This window comes from Papaver somniferum, chromosome 5 (genome assembly GCF_003573695.1).
Source record: "Papaver somniferum cultivar HN1 chromosome 5, ASM357369v1, whole genome shotgun sequence".
Classification (NCBI taxonomy): domain Eukaryota; kingdom Viridiplantae; phylum Streptophyta; class Magnoliopsida; order Ranunculales; family Papaveraceae; genus Papaver; species Papaver somniferum.
The window spans coordinates 183,343,829-183,361,187 of NC_039362.1; the positions used below are offsets into that span (position 1 = coordinate 183,343,829).

A 17,359-nucleotide genomic window follows, 5' to 3' on the forward strand; every position below is an offset into this window, starting at 1 on the left:
GCCATTGCATACAAAGTTCTTTTATTCGAATATTAGTATTGGGTTCTGCTGCACTTGTACTTGAATAATACATACTGTTTAGATTTTTAGGCAACTTTTCATCTATGGAATTTCTACCAGTGCTTGAGCTAATTATGACTGTAATAGGCAGTCCCAAGCTGGTTCGATTCTCCTCGGCTAACATCAAATTGATTGCCACCAGTTCCATCTTCTTACCGGGTAGGTAACGGGGATGAACAACTCTGTTGTTATTCACTCTCAAGCGCTCCTCGGACGTTAACATGTAATCTAGATGTGAATCTTCTAGAGTCGAATTAGAAGACTCATAAGAGTTGTTCTCATATTATTCCATATACCTTATTCTAATCTCAAAGAAAACATCCAACACATTCTTCATTACCTCAATGGTCAGATCTCTTAGAACAATTGAGAATATTTCCTCTGCCACCCTTTTCTTCTTGTTGCTGATTGCGTACACCTTGTGATGGGTATATCTTATAAGCTTCTCCGTGCTTGCCAACTAGCTAGTCCAAAGAGAGTGCTACCGAATCAGCGTCATGTTGCGGATGATATTTGTACGCAGCATTACATAGCTTATCAATAACAGTGCACCGATATTTGTACGCAGCATTACATAGCTTATCAATAACAGTGCACCCCTGAATCTCACTTACACGCACCGACTGATAGCAAGTCATTACACAATCACTTGAGTAATGCATGTTCCTTACAAGAGAATCTTCAATCAATGTATTCTTCCCAACTTTTGATAAAATTCGACCACAAAATCTACTTTTGTAGTTTTCTCCACATATTTCCTTATGACGACAGTAATAGTTTTCGAAAACTACTAACATAGCATCCCTCCTGCTGTTAGAGAAAATCTGACCAAGAAGTTTGCTGGTATCATTCTCTCTACAAATTTCTTCATGACTAAATTCTTCCTTGTAACAATCTGATCTCAACTTAAGACTGTCTGCATCAACACCAGCAGATGTAAGAACAACCTCTTCCTCAACTTCTGGGTAGATGTCTTCCAGATAATACTCGCATAAGTAAGCAAAACTTTGTCTTCAACTTCTGGATAACTATCGTAGACTGGTGGTAAGTCCCAATCCACAACAACTCCATCTTTTTCACTCTCACACAATGAGAATGGTGTTTTCTCACGAACCACAACAAGTTCGTCTTCACTCTCACACATTGAGAATGGTGTTTCTTCACGAACTACAAGTTCGTCTTCACCCCCACTTGCAGAGAATGGTGTTTCCTCATGAAAAGCAGGTCTATGAAGATTTTCGTCGACTACTGCATATTCATGTTGATATACTTAAGAAACTCCTTTCTGTGAATCTAAAGGTTTGCCTCGGCCTTCCGGTATCTCCATAAGGGCTTCCGCACGTCTCTGTTGCTCTAGTCTTTCCAACTTTCGCAACAAGTTGTCAACTATAACTCTAATCTCTCTAGACTCCGCTTCAGAAGTTTGAGTACCTCTTCCACCACCACCTCTAACTCTTCCTGCCATTATAGCTAGCTAGGGTTTGTGGGTTTAGTTCTAGCGCTAATTGATGAAGTTAGGCTAGCAACATATGGCATAAACTAACAATAGACAGAAAATAGAAGAATAGAACGATATAAATTCAACAAGACGGTGATAAATTGAGTCTAGGGCTAGCAACCAAATTACTCATTGGTAATCTAACGATTATTTTCATATAAAATCAATAATAAAGTCTGCCTCCTAAAGAAGTCCTAATAACCTATTTATACTAGCAAAGGAAACCTAAACAGAAAAAACCCTACACTAACGGACACAAACGCCCTTTTTTGAGAGATAATCTAGCAAACATATTCCTAAATAGAGAAACTCTAAAGTGACACATTATGCCCTGCATCACAATATCTGCTTAGAAACTTAAGAGTATTACTAAGTTATGTGCGGTATAAAGCTCATACAACATCTGTTTACAACTAGGAGCACAAAACTCACATAACAGTCTCTGCCTTCTCTTGCTTAATGTTTCTGTCTCAAATCTACAACACTGCGCCTCACCTGCTCTAACGATACATCTCAACACCTAGAAGAAATGAGTTGGTACCTGAGCCAATTCAAAAAAGAGAAAAAAAGTTACGTCCAACTGGTGCCAAGGATTGCAAATTGCTCAATGAAAAACAGTCCACAAACACTTTCTTAGCCAAATTAACAAGTTAACAGCAGCAACAACAACAAAACCAAGTAAAAACATAGGATATACATTTCTCCAAAAGTTCAACAGCCAGTATTTATGCATGGTACATGACACCATTTCCTACACAAGCCCAAAGCTTAATGAAGAGTAACTCAATTAGAATTAACAGCACAATGACAACAATTACCTCAGCACGAACGAAACCACTAAAGGAAAAAGTAGAGAATGTCTAGTACAGATACCACTGTCATCAATATGAATAATCATTATACTTATTATTTCAAAAGAAGTGTAGTAAAAAAGTGCAAGAAAGATACTAGATGTAAAGACAACAAAATAAGGTACTGAAGCTTCAAGGAAAGAAAGAATTTAGTTCTCGAAACAGGACAAAAAAGATGGATATTTTATATCCCTGTCAAACCTGCAAAAATATCTCCATGCTTCAGTTACATGGCAGAAATTTAGTGCACATTAAAGTTTTTTTTCGTACAGGAGTTCAAAGCTAAATATGAAGTGAAGCACTGTGTTTCAATTTAAGTCTCAGTTAAGTTACATTTTCCATGCTATGGAAAGTGGTATACAATATGCTACTCTTTCTAAGTAAGTCTAAAGTCAAAAAATTGAAAAAGAAGATATGAAATTTACCCCGGCTAATACGGTGAAGGCACAAGGAATGCATTTCCAGTATCAGCCAGGAAGAAACTAAGAATCTCAACTGCAAGGGCTGCACCAGCAGTTAATACCATATGGTATCACATGATACATTCATAAGATCAAGTATGAAGATCCAATTTGCAGCATGAACAGGAATCACGTGTCATGAAAAGGGAACAATCTCTGGGACCATACAATATACATCTTAAGATCAGACGAAAATAAAATAAATCAAGGCTGACTGGGGAAAGTCTTTGGCAATTTGTTAGTGAACAGAATCCTCTGGTTGTACAGTTATTACAGAGAACTCTAACCGAACAGTTTGTGCTACAAAGCTAATAGCAACCTAGAGATCTATGAAGCGCTTTACAGAAAAATTTCTGCGAGAAGGAACTCTCTGAAAAGTCTAAAACCCTCACATATCATAAGTGGTGATACATGTGCATACCTTTTCAACAACCTTGACATTTTGGCGCTATTTTCTCCCCTTAGCACCGTTTTTCTCCTCTTGGCGGAGTGCATCAGCTGCTTTCTTCAATTCTTTTGCTTTTTTGCCCAGCTGTGATGGTGGTGGTGAATGAAAGTTGATGATGGAGACTGGTGGTCACTGTGATGATGTATGCAGGTGAAGTGGTTATGCAGATGGTGGCGAAAAACTGGTTAGAGAGCTCCTCAACCAAGTGGCGTCAACACAGTCTCCCTCTTCAAGTTTACAAGATGAACCAACCACAAATGATCAGCATCCATTACAGTGCAAACTAAGATACAAACAGAACCATTAGTATTGGTAGTCTCCCGATACAAAATCCAAACTCACACGAATTCATATTACCAAACCAACCAACCCACCAATTTACCAATAGCTTAGCACATTTACTAGTCTTGCCCCACAATTAAAATATTTACTAATTAAGGATAAGTGGTCAACTGGTGTATTAATAAAAAATGAACAACAAGCAACATCATCACTTGTTTGTCCAGGCCTTAACATGCTACCATCAACATTCCCATAAGATTTATGTAATCATTATACGTTATGTAAATGGAATCCGACACATACTAAGAGAATACTGTGTAACCAAGAGTTCAAGTAGCAGTATATACTAAATGGTTCTTATAAAAAGTTAAACATTTCATTCTCAAAGTCTACCGCAATTCATAGCCGAGGGAAACCAGTTAGGATCATAGAGATTTAACGGAGCAAATACAAAATGGATATTCGACCATGTAAATACACGTTTCAGTAATATAGGAATGAGCATACTATGAATACATTGGACTCCTACCAAGCTTATTACCGTACAAGGTCACTAACAACAAGGATAACTTGAATAAAGTTCATGGATAAAAACATCCCACATAATCAAATAGTAGCCAACCGTCATACCATTCAAGTATCAGTTTCATAAAAGTAAGGGATTTACCTTACTTAACACAGAGATGATGACCAAATCCATGAAACCGGAACCCATTGAATATTTCACAATCACCCAGTTGTCCACCATCAAATTCCTTCCCAGCAGCTACTTCTTGTCTTATTACAGACACTGGCAACCACCGAAATCCAACTTAATACTGATTTCCAAATTCCATTACAGAAAACGTCTCATGTTCCCTCTTCTTCCTGATTTCTAAAACATCTCATGTTCCCTCTTCTTCCTGATTTCTAAAACATCTCATGTTCCCTTGTAACTTCTTTACTTCACTTTGATACATCTATTCTCTGTAATACCTCCTCCTCTAGATTAACAACACAGAGACTTTAGAAATTGAGGAAAGGGTACTAAAAAAAATTCAATTTATAAAGAGAGAAAAACAGTAACTACAAGTGAACTGAAATAGTGAGAAACATGACCCCAAGAAAAAAAATCAAATTAAAAATCCAATCAAGAATTCGAAGTGAATTCAATGTTGTTAGGTTTTTGAAACCCTAAAATAAAATTTTGAAATTTTTCTGAACATAATCCAATACCATCTGAAAAACAATCGAATTAAAAGAATCAGAAGAGATGAAACTTAACCCAATTGTTGGAATTAGTTGATGAATCTCTTTTTTTTCCGATGCTGTTCTTCACTGAAAAGAAAAGAGATGAGGAAATACTGAAACCCTAAAATCTAACAGACAAAAGATAGAAACATATACCTTCTAAAAATGAGATTCAAGATCAGTTAATCAAAGCTCCAGATCTGACGAACCCTAAAATGAAATCGAAAAAAATAAGATATTAGATAAAACCCTAAAATCTGATTTAACAGATAGGAAAACCTAAAATCGAAAAACTGATAATGACTTACACAGACGTAAATCCTAAAATCGATTAACGTTACACAGTTCTTCAAAGGTCAGATGATTAACCTTATACAGTTGAGAGGGAAGAGAATAGAGGCAGGAGGAGAAAAAGAGAGAGAAAAGAAAATGAAGAATGAGATGAAAATTCGAGAGAAGGGGAGAAATGGGTGATTGTGAATTGCAAACATGTGAACGGCACACATAGGGTGGAAACATCTTCTAGTTCAACGAGTGTGGGGTGGAAAAAATATATCACGCATGTGAATGGCACGCCTAAAACTCCAAGTGTGACCAAGCGTGTGATTCGCACGCCTATAAAAAAATTTGTAACGGCTGTCCTCTGCTACGAAATTTTGAAACATTCGATAACGGCTTGCGCCTATTACGAATGTTTTGTAACGGCCATTTGCAACATCAATTTTGTAACGGCCACAAAGCCATTACGAATTTTGGTTACGAATCCTGGAATTTGGTGTAGTGTTTAGGAAGAACGCGATTGTAAGGTTTATATGATGACTTAGGTTTGTCTCTTGAAAACCGTTTACTTCTCTTCAATAGAAGATCCCTAAACTGTCTTGTGATCAAGGAGACTGATTTGTCAAGATATTCATCCGAAAAATCATCCTCAGACAGATCATCCTAAGAGACATAAACACTTTTACCTTTATCAAGTAATTTAGTGTTCTTCTGTGTTTTAAAGGCAACATCCTTTCCGATTTTGGATGTTTGCTCATGATCAAAGATCTTTAGATTTCCAACCAATGTATTTCTGGAAAGATTATCAAGGTTATTTCCCTCAACGATGGCATGCTTCTTAGACTCGTATCTAGATGGCAGTGATCTGAGAATTTTCATCACAATGTCCTTTTCAGGAATAGTCTTACCTAATACAAAAGATGCATTAACAATTTCAGATACTCTATGATTGAACTCATCAAATGTGTCTTCATCTGCCATACGAAGGTTCTCCCAATCAGAATTAAGATTTTGAAGTCTAGTTTCCTTTTCACTGGAGTTACCTTCAAATACGGTTTCTAAGATATCCCAAGCATCTTTAGACCTAGTGCAATTTGACAGACGGTGCTTAAGATTTGGGGTAATAGCATGTATGATTGCATTCAAACCGTCGGAATTTTGGTTTGCAGCAAGTATCTCGGCAGGACTGCATTCACCAATATTCTTGGGAACTTTTACATCTCCAACTGCTACAACGGGAGCATCATAGCCATTAACAACATATACCCATGATTTAAATCACGTGCTTGAAGAAATGCTCGCATAGCAATTTTCCACCATAAGTAATTAGAGTCATCGAAGACTGGTGGTACGTTAATAGAGATAACACCTCTGTTTATAGAGTCAGATCGCTACAAACACATACTTGTAAGGTCTTGAACGTGTTTACATGCTCTGATACCAATTGAAAAAGCGGGGGTCTAAAAACACCACCCAATTTTTCGCTTAGCAATCTGTATGGACTAACTCCGAAATACTTTCTACAGAATCAACTGGACAGTCAGACACAATCTAGGTAAAAGTATCTCAAGGAGTTAATATCTCTCTCTTGTTTTTATTTACTCAAGCTAATATAAATCAGAGAGTCTTTAATAAAACACAAGGAATAACTTGGATGGTACCAAAGACCAATATCCAAGGATCAATCAATATCAATCAACAACTGATGGTCGGATATCCAATTGATTGATTCAAACACACAACCTGTATTATTTCAATTATAAAGATAAAACAATATACTGCGGAAATTGAAATAACACAGACACCAGAAATTTTGTTAACGAGGAAACCGCAAATGCAGAAAAATCCCGGGACCTAGTCCAGATTGAACACACACTGTATTAAGTCGCTACAGACACTAGCCTACTCCAAGATAACTTCGGACTGGAATGTAGTTAAACCCTAATCAATATCCCATTGATCCAAGGTACAGTTATGCTCCTACGCCTCTGATCCCAGCAGAATACTGCGCACCTGATTCCCTTAGCTGATCTCACCCACAACTAAGAGTTTCTACGACCCAAAATTGCAGGCTTTGACAATAAACAAATCTGTCTCACACAGACAAGTCTATCAAAGGATCAATATGTCTCTCACAGATAAACCCTAAAGGTTTTGTTCCGTCTTTTGATGATAATCAAGGTGAACATGAACCAATTGATAATCCGGTCTTATATTCCCGAAGAATAGCCTAGAGTTATCAATCACCTCACAACAATCTTAATAGTATGGTAGCGAAACAAGATATTGCGGAATCACAAACAATGAAACGAAGATGTTTGTGATTAATTTTTATATCTTGCCTATCAGAGATATCAATCTCAAGTCAATCAATATGATTATACTCGTACGATAGAAGATGCAAGATCAGATCACACAACTACGATAAAAGTAGTATCGGTCTGGCTTCAATCCCATTGAAGTCTTTAAGTCGTTAACCTGGTTTTAGAAGAAGAAAACCAAAGGTTAAAGGAGAATCGACTCTAGCACGCAAACTAGTATCACACGTAAGGTGTGGGTATTAGTTTTGTACAATACAAGATGTCTCCTTTATATAGTCTTTAAAATCAGGGTTTGCAATCAATGTTAGCTTAGTAACAAAGCATTCAATATTCACCATTAGATGAAAACCTGATTTAGGTTCAAGCTAATATTTCTCAACCGTTAGATCGAAAACTTAGCTTGTTACACAGACTTGACAATGCACGCTTCTAGGTTTGTTAACCGTACCCAAACGTATGCACTTGTTGGTTCAACAATAGTTAACCAAAAGGTTAGCCATATGAGCATTTCATATCAACCATGTTCTTCTTCACCATAACTAGTTCAAATGACTTGAAATGAACTAGTTAAAGAGTTGTTCAATTGCAAGGAAATCTTATGTACTACATAAGATATAATTGAAGCAAAGATGATTTGATTCACTTGAATCGGTTCATGAACTTTTATAGCCACGGTTTGCAAACTGCATTCCTTAGTCTTTTTAAGTTTAAGTTCAGAAATCATCTTCAGATATATAACCTTCTAAAGTTCGCATACTAGGTTCGCGGGCTTAAGTTACCGGGCAGAGTTTACAAACTCCAGCAGAAATTCTCGGGTATGAGAACTTCGCCGGTTCGCGGACTTAGCTTCACACAAGTAGTTTTTCAACTCCAGCAGAAATTCTCGGGATTGAGAACTTCGGAAGTTCGCGGACTGAGTTCGCGGACTTGGCTCACGCCATTCTCCCGGTTCTCTTGATCAACAAAGTTCGCAAACTTTGTTTAAAGGAATATGACTTATATATAAATGTGTTTCCACAACAATGCTTATGTCCACCGTTGGTTATTTAATCTAATCTCTCATTTAAATCATTGAAACATTCTTAGAGGACGTTATACAGTTGTTACACAATTTCTCGTCAAAGCAATTTTCAAGATGATTGAAACATATCATGACTTTCGTCACATGGTAAAGATAAACTTGATCGAAGCAAAAATCTTACCAACACATATTTCGATATATAGATAGGAGAGGTATACTCGGCTCGAAATACCAAATGTGTATAATCCAAGTTTATATATATAGCATACGACTTCTTGTCTCAAAGAGTAGGAGATAGAGTAGATAGATTTTTGAGTGATAGATAAGTTCAAGTCTTCACATAAATTTTTGTCGAGAAGTTCCACCGATTCCTTGAGTAGTTCTTCTACTTGTATGATGAATCGCCATGAAGTCCTTGAGCTCAACTACACTTTCTATCCTAGTCCGAGACATAGCTATAATAGACTAGAAATCAAGACTTATAGTTTTGATCACTAACATTGAAAAACATGCTTGTGATAGCAACGCATGCGAGTTCGACTGAGCAATGCTCTAACACCACCATCTGTGGGATATTCGGTAGGGGAAATCTATCTTCGGGGCACGCGGTATTCGGGTCGCTAAAATCAATATATATTCTTATTCCATTGTTCTTCTTGGGAACGATTACCATGTTCTTAATCCAACCTGGATACTTTGCCGGCCTTATGATTCCTGCATCCATCATCTTTTGAAATTCCTTATCGATTTTCTGATGATATGTTGTGGCGATCTTCCTTATTCGTTGCCTGATTGGCTTGATTGTCGGATCTAGCTCCAATCTATGACATGCCACCCGTGGATCAATTCCTGGCATTTCCTCCATGCTCCATGCAAATATGTCACCATATTTTTTTAGCAATTCAACTAGCCTCGCTTCTTCTTCTTTGTACATTGTCGTCCCAATTTTTAGGATCTTGGGTTCATCGTCAGTCCCCAAGTTTACGTCCTTTGTTGGTTCTACCGCAGCAAAATTCATGACCGGTTCTCCTAGTGGTGTCGGATCCTTTATCTGTTTCACAAGCTCTCCCTCTTCTTCTGGCACCTCGCTGGGTATTGCCCATCCTTCTTTAGGTCTTGCCATGTATACCCTTAGCTCGTCCTCTTTTTTCAACTCAAGCATTTTCTTCTTTAGTTCCTTCTTCCTTATCAATCTTCCCTCGTAATTCTCAATGTCCTTCTCATCACATTCTTCCGCGTTTTCGCTGTTTCCACGTATTTCACCAATCCCATTGGGCATGGGGAATCGTAACAATTGGTGGTAGGTTGACGCGACTCCCTTTATCCCATGGATCTATGGTCGGCCCATGAGGGCGTTGTAGGGTGACTCCACATCCACCACGAAAACAGTAACCATTGTTTCTAATTCTCCTACGAGGATCCTCATACGTATCTCGCTTTTTGGTTTCTTTTCCACCCCATTGAATTCGTAAAGTGTATATGCCGATGGTATCATGTCAGAATCCTCATACCCCAAGGCTCTGAACGTATGGTAGAAGAGGACATCTACCGAACTCCCCATATCTACCAAGACCTTGTCCACAACCCACATTCTTCATTGGATTTCTTCTTCTAACGAATGTTTACAAATGGTCAAGGTGATGAATTCATATGCTGAGCCCCTCTTTTTGGTACGTCTAGTCCACCTTGTAGTGGCTCTTTCTTTTCTACTGGTAATATCTCGTTCCCTTCATAGTCCACCTTGTATATCCTTGAAAGCACGTTATCCTGGAAGTTGAGGAAATCTTCCTTCGAATGTACTACAAAATTGCAGCCAAAAGACTTCCCTCCCTGGTCTGCTTTAACTTGATGCTGTCTCGTCAAGTCTTCATAATAATGTTGAGGTGTCGGTGGTAATTCCCGACCTTCTACGTAGTGTGCGAGTTTTCCCTGTTCCATGAGGTGAAGTGTGATCTTCCTAACGCTCCTGCAATTGTTCGTATGATGTCCATGAAAACTATGATATCTGCAGAATTCATTACTCTTCCTAGGAGTTGGTTTTCTTCCAAAATTTGGTGGTGTTGGAATTTCCTCAGTAAATATCACTTCCTCCCATATCCTCTCCACAGTTGTGTTAAGCTTTGGGAGTTCTAACTCTGCCCAAGTGTTTACTCTTTGCTTCGTTGGCTTTATGTTCCTCATCTGGTGTCCTTCGGCTTTATCACTTCGCGGCACTATCCTTCTGCAAGGATTTTTTCCGCTTTCGGTCAACCCGCTTCAGCTCTCCTTATGACGTTGTTTTCACCATGGCGGTCAACATAAACTTCTTCTCCATCCATTGCAACTTGTCTTGCCTTTGCGACTTTCCCATCTGAATCCTCAATTTTCATAGCTCTCGTAAGATTTCATGGTCCATGATCCCTCTTACCGATTCATCAATATCTTTTTCTCGCCTCTTGATTTCGCTTTCCTCCTCATGCCTCCTTCCTTCTTCGTATCTTAGCTTATAATTTTCCGTACTTGCCTCCACTAACCGCCTTCTTAGGTCTCTTTCCCGGTCGTATCCTTCTAGCAACCTTCTTTTCTGCATTCTTCGTTCATCCTCTTCTTCTTAATCTTCGTAGGGACTCTCCTCCCAATACAGGGTCCTTTTCCGAGATGAATCCGTTATCATTTCTGAACTAGAGTTTTTTTCTTGCGAGATTCCAGCCTCCATCTTGCTGCCACGTTCGTATTCCTCTCGTTTCGCCTGACTGCCTCGTTTTGTCGTTCCTGCTTGCCATTCCAGCTGGTACTTTACTCGCCCCTTATCTCGACGGATTGCTTTACTCGGTTTTTTCGATATCATGTCTTTATCACCCTCGTTCCCCTCCAATTCTTCTCGATTCGTTTCCCCTTCCATAATAGCCCCAACTTTCACGATTTGAGCTGGTCCCGTCATGGATTCATCCTCTATACTCTGCTTGCCTTTACGTTGCCTTATGAATTCTTGTCTTTCATCTGCTATGGACGCTTCTCCCTTCTCTCCTTCCTTCTGGGCTTCCAACCGCTTGCTCCTCCTTACCGCCGTTAGGGGTTCCACTCGTCTTGCTTTTCCTGCCATCGTTCAATTCTTGCTAAATTTGGTTTTTTGTCTACCGCCTTACCGACTTTCTCTTCCAGATCTTAGATCTTTAGACACGACTAAATCACTAACTCTATAGAACTCTCTGCAAAAAACAACTCGCTTAGATTTCAAGCTATTACAACCTTAAAATGGTTTTATTTTCTCACAAACTCTTAGATGAGGATGAACCCCAATCTAATCCCTGTTTCTGGACGCCAAAATGTAACTACTGGAAATCCATTAGCACACCAAAGTGATAGTAACCAAGATCTAAGACATACTAAGTAATATAAACACATAAATCTTTATTGATGAGTCATTCAAAGTAACAATTGAATACAAGGAAACCCTAATCTCTCTCTAGGCTAAGCTCTCCCACTCTCCAAAATCCGATCCCCCACATTTTTCCCAAGGACCTCTATTTATAGGCCAACCAACCCAATTGGTGTACAACTCACTTTACCTCGCTACGTTCTCGCGGAGGTGCCTTATACTTCGCCCAAACCATTTTTCATAAAGTTTTTCCTTCTTTCGCTATTCTCACATGGGATTGTCGGGACACCTGTCTCTTTTCTTGCTCCATAATTTATCTACTTCGCGGCTTGTCTTCTCAGCCAAGTAATCTTACTTCGTCCTTTTCTACTTCGCGGATGGTATCTTGTACGGTACTCCATTGATCCTTCATAGCCCATATTCCCCTAGGAGATTACTTCGTGATGAAACACTATCTCGCACATGGCTTTTACCTCGTCAACTAGTCAATAATGACGACTCTGACTTGATTTGACAAGTCACAGACGAAGATTTTTTGGACACGGTACATGATCTTTTGACCGGATTCTCGCGTCTTCCCTATGTCCACGTGGCGATCCATATTTTGGTATCTACAGGCACAGAGTCTTGGCTAAGTGTTGGAGGTTTCTTCCTTGGTGGTGGTAATGGCTTTGGTACTGTTGGACTTATCTTCCCAAGATTAGATAGAATTGTTGATGGAACAGAGTCTTGGCTAAGTGTTGGAGGTTTCTTTCTTGGTGGTGGTAATGGTTTTGGAACTGCTGGACTTTTCTTCCCAAAGTTAGGTAATATAGTTGATGGCACAGAGTCTTGGCTTATTGTTGGAGGTTTCTTTCTTGGTGGTGGTAATGGCTTTGGTACTGCTGGAATTTTCTTCCCAAGATTTGGTAGTACTGTTGATGGCACATAATCTTGGCTATCTGTTGGAGGTTTCTTCTTTGGTGGAGGTTTCTTTGGTGGTGCTAGCTTTGATACTCCTGGACTTATCTTCCCAAGGTTAGGCAGTACCGTTGATGGCGCAGAGTCTTCTAGGTAATACGATGGCGGTGGAGATCTTGGCTTTTGCGGCTTCCCCGGGGTAGGTGGTGTAATAGGCACATAAGTTGGCTTCTTTGGTGGTGGTGGTGGAGGGGATTTAGGCTTGTATATTCCAGGGCTCGGTGACTTTGGAGGCCTATATGCATTTGCCAGAGATGGAAAACATAAAGAAAGTATCACTATTAGAAGAGCACTAGTAGTAAATAAAAAAGCCAGTGAGGCTTTCTTCCCACCTTTGTTTCTCATACTACTCATTGTTTCTAAATTGTGTTGTGATTGTAAACATTCTTGCAATCCCTTTATATAGAGACTCATAGATCAAGTCAGTAAAGTTTCCTGACCCGTCTTTAAATTCTTCTGCCCATCTAAATTATTTGGTCATTAATGATTTGAGTTTTTACCTTTCTAGTGGCGGCTTTCTTCTAGGAAGCCATCAGTGCTAATAATAGCTAACAGCTTTCATCCGTTCAATGCAGGTCCACTTATTGAAGGGCCATTCCACACACCCTTGTGAGAACCCATTCGCTTTCACATACACTGTTCAAGGCCACCTCCACAATTGATAATTCACAGCCAAACCATGTATTTTTGTTTTTCTCCTTCGGAAGATATTACAGAGGCTGGTACTGCTGCAAGTGACAAGAAGAAACTTGTTTTCCTGTGTGTTTACTGGGCCATCATTGTTTGCACACCCTGGTAAAAGTAATTTTGTCTTGCAGCAAAGGCTAACCCCACATCCAGATGGGATAGGCAAATTTCTGCAGGATCAACCAGGCATTGTACGCCTAAAATTATTACGAAGGAGTCTCAAGCCAACTAACCCTGTAACATATGCATTTTGGTTAGAATTACCCATTCTATTTTTTGATGTGAGCCTTTCTTTTTTCTGTGTTCGAAAATATGGTAAAGCCGTACCGATGCCACGCTCTGGAAAGCTAAACATCCTAAAGGCACAACTGAAAGATAGGTATAAATTGACATCACCAACTTTTTCTGAATTATATCAAATTCCATGTCTCGATCAGAAAAGGAAAAAATGGCTTGCAGGTAAGATTTTGGCAAGATAATGGTTTGTTAGAATACGGGCATCCAACTCAAAACCAATTGACAATGAGTGGAGAGGCCCTAAGAGCGTCCACAGTGGTGCGAGTATAACCAAAGACCAAAGACTAAAAAAAAAGACCAAATTTGGGTTTAGTCCGTCATGTGGCGTAGTGGGAAAAGAGTATATTTGGTCGCGCGTTGATAAACATTACGCCTGGGATCAGGTGTTGGTAAAGATAACGCCCGAGTGGGGCGTTGATAAAGATAACGCGCGAGTGGGGCGTTGGTATAGTATACGCTTCAGAAACAAAAAAAAAAAAAGAGAAAAAAATGGGGCGGAGGTATAAAGCCCGCCTCATGCAAGTTTCATAAATTGTGAAAGTGGGGCGTTAAGTATATGAACGCCCCTTTTCGCGCGTTGTCTTTACCAACGTCCCATCGGGCGTACATTATATCAACGCCCCGTTTCAGGCGTACATTATATCAACGCCCGTTGTGTAGCGGACATTATATCAACCCCCGATGAATGGCGGAGATTATATCAACGCCCGATGTGTGGCGGAGATTATATCAACGCCCGACTATATTTGGATTTGGTCTTGATCGCAGACCAAATTTGGTCTGGATTTTACTCTTTGATCAAATTTTGATCGATGGTCCGTCCCACTACGCCAGCCCACTCGACTGAAAATTTGGGTTTACTCGTCCATTGCAGTTGCTCTAATAGATTATAAACCGCAGGATCTTAAATAACCCAAGTACCCAACCATGTGGGACTAATAATCTCAACACGTCCCCTCACGTGTAGCCTCGGCGGGTCTTACAAACACGTGGACAATTAAATCGGGTGACGCGGAGTAAAGGTGCGGTCAACTGACTCGACACAAATAGCCTGCTCTGATACCATGTTAAAGTCTGCGGGCATCCAACTCAAAAGCAATTGGCAATGAGTGGAGAGGCCCTAATAGATTATAACTGCAGGATCTTAAATAACCCAACCATGTGGGACTAATAATTTCAACACGCCCCCTCACGTGTAGCCTCGGCGGGTCTTACAAACACGTGGACAATTAAATCGGATGACGCGGAATAAAGGTGCGGTCAACTGACTCGACACAAATAATCTGTTCTGATATCATGTTAGAATACAGGCATCCAACTCAAAACCAATTGGCAATGAGTGGAGAGGCCCTAATAGATTATAAACCGCAGGATCTTAAATAATCCTAGTACCCAACCATGTGGGACTAATAATCTCAACATGGTTGTTTGAAATCCCTTGGTGCATTATCCTTTCTTATATGCTTCTTCAGGTTGAAGCACAATGTATGCAACAATAAGTGGAGTTTTTCCAATGGGAGACAGATGATGCTAGTGAACGGAATATAACCGGTAAAAAAGAAATTATTGTTAGATACTCTCATTTATTGTTATTGAAAAGCTTTGAAAATCCTTCATAGGCCAAAACTTTGATGTCTCACCAGCCACCAGTTTACAGGACCCTTTTCAACCCCCAACCAGATAGGATAAGTGGAACTTGTGTCTTGATGAAACCAGCACAAGTACCTCTAAATTGTAATCAAGGGGTCTTAATTAAGCCATCCCTGACAGGTTCATTTTTTTTTTTGCTCGGTACAGGTTCATTTTAGTTGGAGTACCTATCCCATTTTATTCACGCGCCCATTTTTCTTGTTTGGTGAAACTCGGGCCTTCAATGTACTTTATGTATTACAGAAAGTGTTATTATGCCTTTATGGCATATTAGATGGTGGATACCCTTGTTCAGAGATTTGACCAATATCGTTCTTTGATATTAGGGGTTGCCATTGTTATAGTGTTTTTCGTTTTAGCTGTGTACCACGAGCTAGCTACATTCTCATAGATGATTTTCCACCATTTTAACTGTTATTAACGCAATACTTTTATTTTTATCCGTTTATCAAAACAAGAACACACATATTATTACATAAGAAACAAGCATACATATTCCACTCCCGATGCTGACCAAAAGAAACATGCATACACAGAATACATAAGATAAGAGATCAACCTGATAACATTCTATAACTTTATCTTTGTTCATATATAATGATCTCATTTTCATAATGAAAAAGAATCATCGATGAACTGCATGCACTAAAGATATTCCAAGCATTCTCTGCCATTATTGACTCATACGAATAACCGAAGCATTTGCTTAGGAAAGTGGTGGAGATTTCTTTGGTGGCGGTTTCTTCCTTGGGGGTGGTAATGGCTTTCGTACTGCTGGACTTATCTTCCCCAGATTAGGTAGAATTGTTGATGGCGCAGAGTCTTGGCTGTGTGTTGGAGGTTTCTTCTTTGGTGGTGGTAATGGCTTTGGTACTGCTGGACTTTTCTTCCCCAAGTTAGGTAGAATTGTTGATGGCACAGAATCTTGGCTATCTGTTGGAGGTTTCTTCTTTGGTGGTGGTAATGGCTTTGGTACCGCAGGACTTTTCTTCCCAAGGTTTGGTAGTACCGTTGATGGCACAGAATCTTGGCTATCTGTTGGAGGCTGATATGCATTAGCGAAGAATGGAAAGCTTAAAGAAACTATTACTACTAGAAGAGCAGCAGTAGTAAATAAGAAAGCCAACGAGGCTTTCTTCCCACCTTTGTTTCTCACACTACTACTCATTGTTTCTAATTTGTGTTGTGATCTCAACCATTTTCACAACTCCTTTATATAGAGAGTATAGTTACCTTTACCTTCTTATCAAGACAGTAAAATTTCCAGACACATCTTTAAATTATTGTGTATCTTCATTATTCGGTAATTAATGCTTTGATTCAATTGGTCTTTTGGATTTTTATCTTTACTGGTGGCTATCTCCAATGAAGCCATCGGTACTACAACCTGACAGTTCATCCGTCCAATGCAGGTCCCGGCTATATCAAAGGGGACGTTCTATGCACTCTTGCGAGAACCTATTCGCTTTCCTATACACTGTTCACGGCCACCTCTATAACTGATAATTCACAGCCAAGGATGATAGAGAGGCTGCTACTATGACAAGAAGCAATTTGTTTTCGTGTGTGTTTACTGGGCCAACATTGTTTACACACCCCGCTGAGAGTAATTTTGTTTTTCGGTGAAGCTTAATCTCTTAGTGCATTATCATCTCTAATATGCTTCTTCAGGTTGAAGCACAGAGTTTGCAACAACAGTTGGGACTTGGGAGTCTCTTGTTGTTGTTTTTTTCTTCTTCTAGTGGGAGATGATGCTACTGAATGGATTCGTAATTTGTACCAAATGTCTCGTGTATGTTTGGCTCATGGTTCTCGACTCCGTGCCCTTCTTTTAGTCTTTCCAATTAACACCTTTTTTGTAAGTAAGGATTGGCCAGGTGCACTCACTAAAAACACAAAATTGGTTAATTAACCCTTGAATTTGAATTCTTGAGTCTAAAAGACAACCAAAAAAAG

At 39.4% G+C, this 17,359-nt stretch overlaps 2 protein-coding genes and 1 long non-coding RNA gene across 4 annotated transcripts; all 3 read right to left on the reverse strand.

The window, feature by feature from the left end:
- Nucleotides 1-1,672: 1,672 nt before the first annotated feature.
- On the reverse strand, nucleotides 1,673-5,257 carry LOC113283885. Of its 2 annotated transcripts, none has more exons than XR_003327798.1 (5): nucleotides 5,139-5,257; nucleotides 4,987-5,040; nucleotides 4,268-4,583; nucleotides 3,292-3,545; nucleotides 1,673-2,099 (listed from the first exon to the last, which is right to left on the reverse strand). It is a non-coding gene; the product is annotated as an uncharacterized LOC113283885 (long non-coding RNA). The 2 variants fall into 2 exon arrangements; XR_003327797.1 differs by having other exon boundaries at nucleotides 3,292-3,601.
- A 7,131-nt stretch (nucleotides 5,258-12,388) lies between these two features.
- On the reverse strand, nucleotides 12,389-13,123 carry LOC113280266 (formin-like protein 3). Its single transcript, XM_026528913.1, has one exon. The coding sequence runs from the start codon at nucleotides 13,121-13,123 to the stop codon at nucleotides 12,389-12,391; it is 735 nt and encodes a 244-aa protein (XP_026384698.1).
- Nucleotides 13,124-16,109: 2,986 nt separating this feature from the next.
- LOC113280267 (vegetative cell wall protein gp1-like) lies at nucleotides 16,110-16,571 on the reverse strand. The gene has a single exon (XM_026528914.1). It carries the CDS (start codon nucleotides 16,569-16,571, stop codon nucleotides 16,110-16,112), a length of 462 nt encoding a protein of 153 aa, XP_026384699.1.
- Between the last annotated feature and the right edge of the window lie 788 nt (nucleotides 16,572-17,359).

Bases quoted from the DNA above. Each gene is read 5' to 3' on its own strand.
- LOC113280267 (XM_026528914.1), bottom strand. From the start codon at position 16,571: ATGAGTAGTAGTGTGAGAAACAAAGGTGGGAAGAAAGCCTCGTTGGCT.
- LOC113280266 (XM_026528913.1), bottom strand. From the start codon at position 13,123: ATGAGTAGTATGAGAAACAAAGGTGGGAAGAAAGCCTCACTGGCTTTT.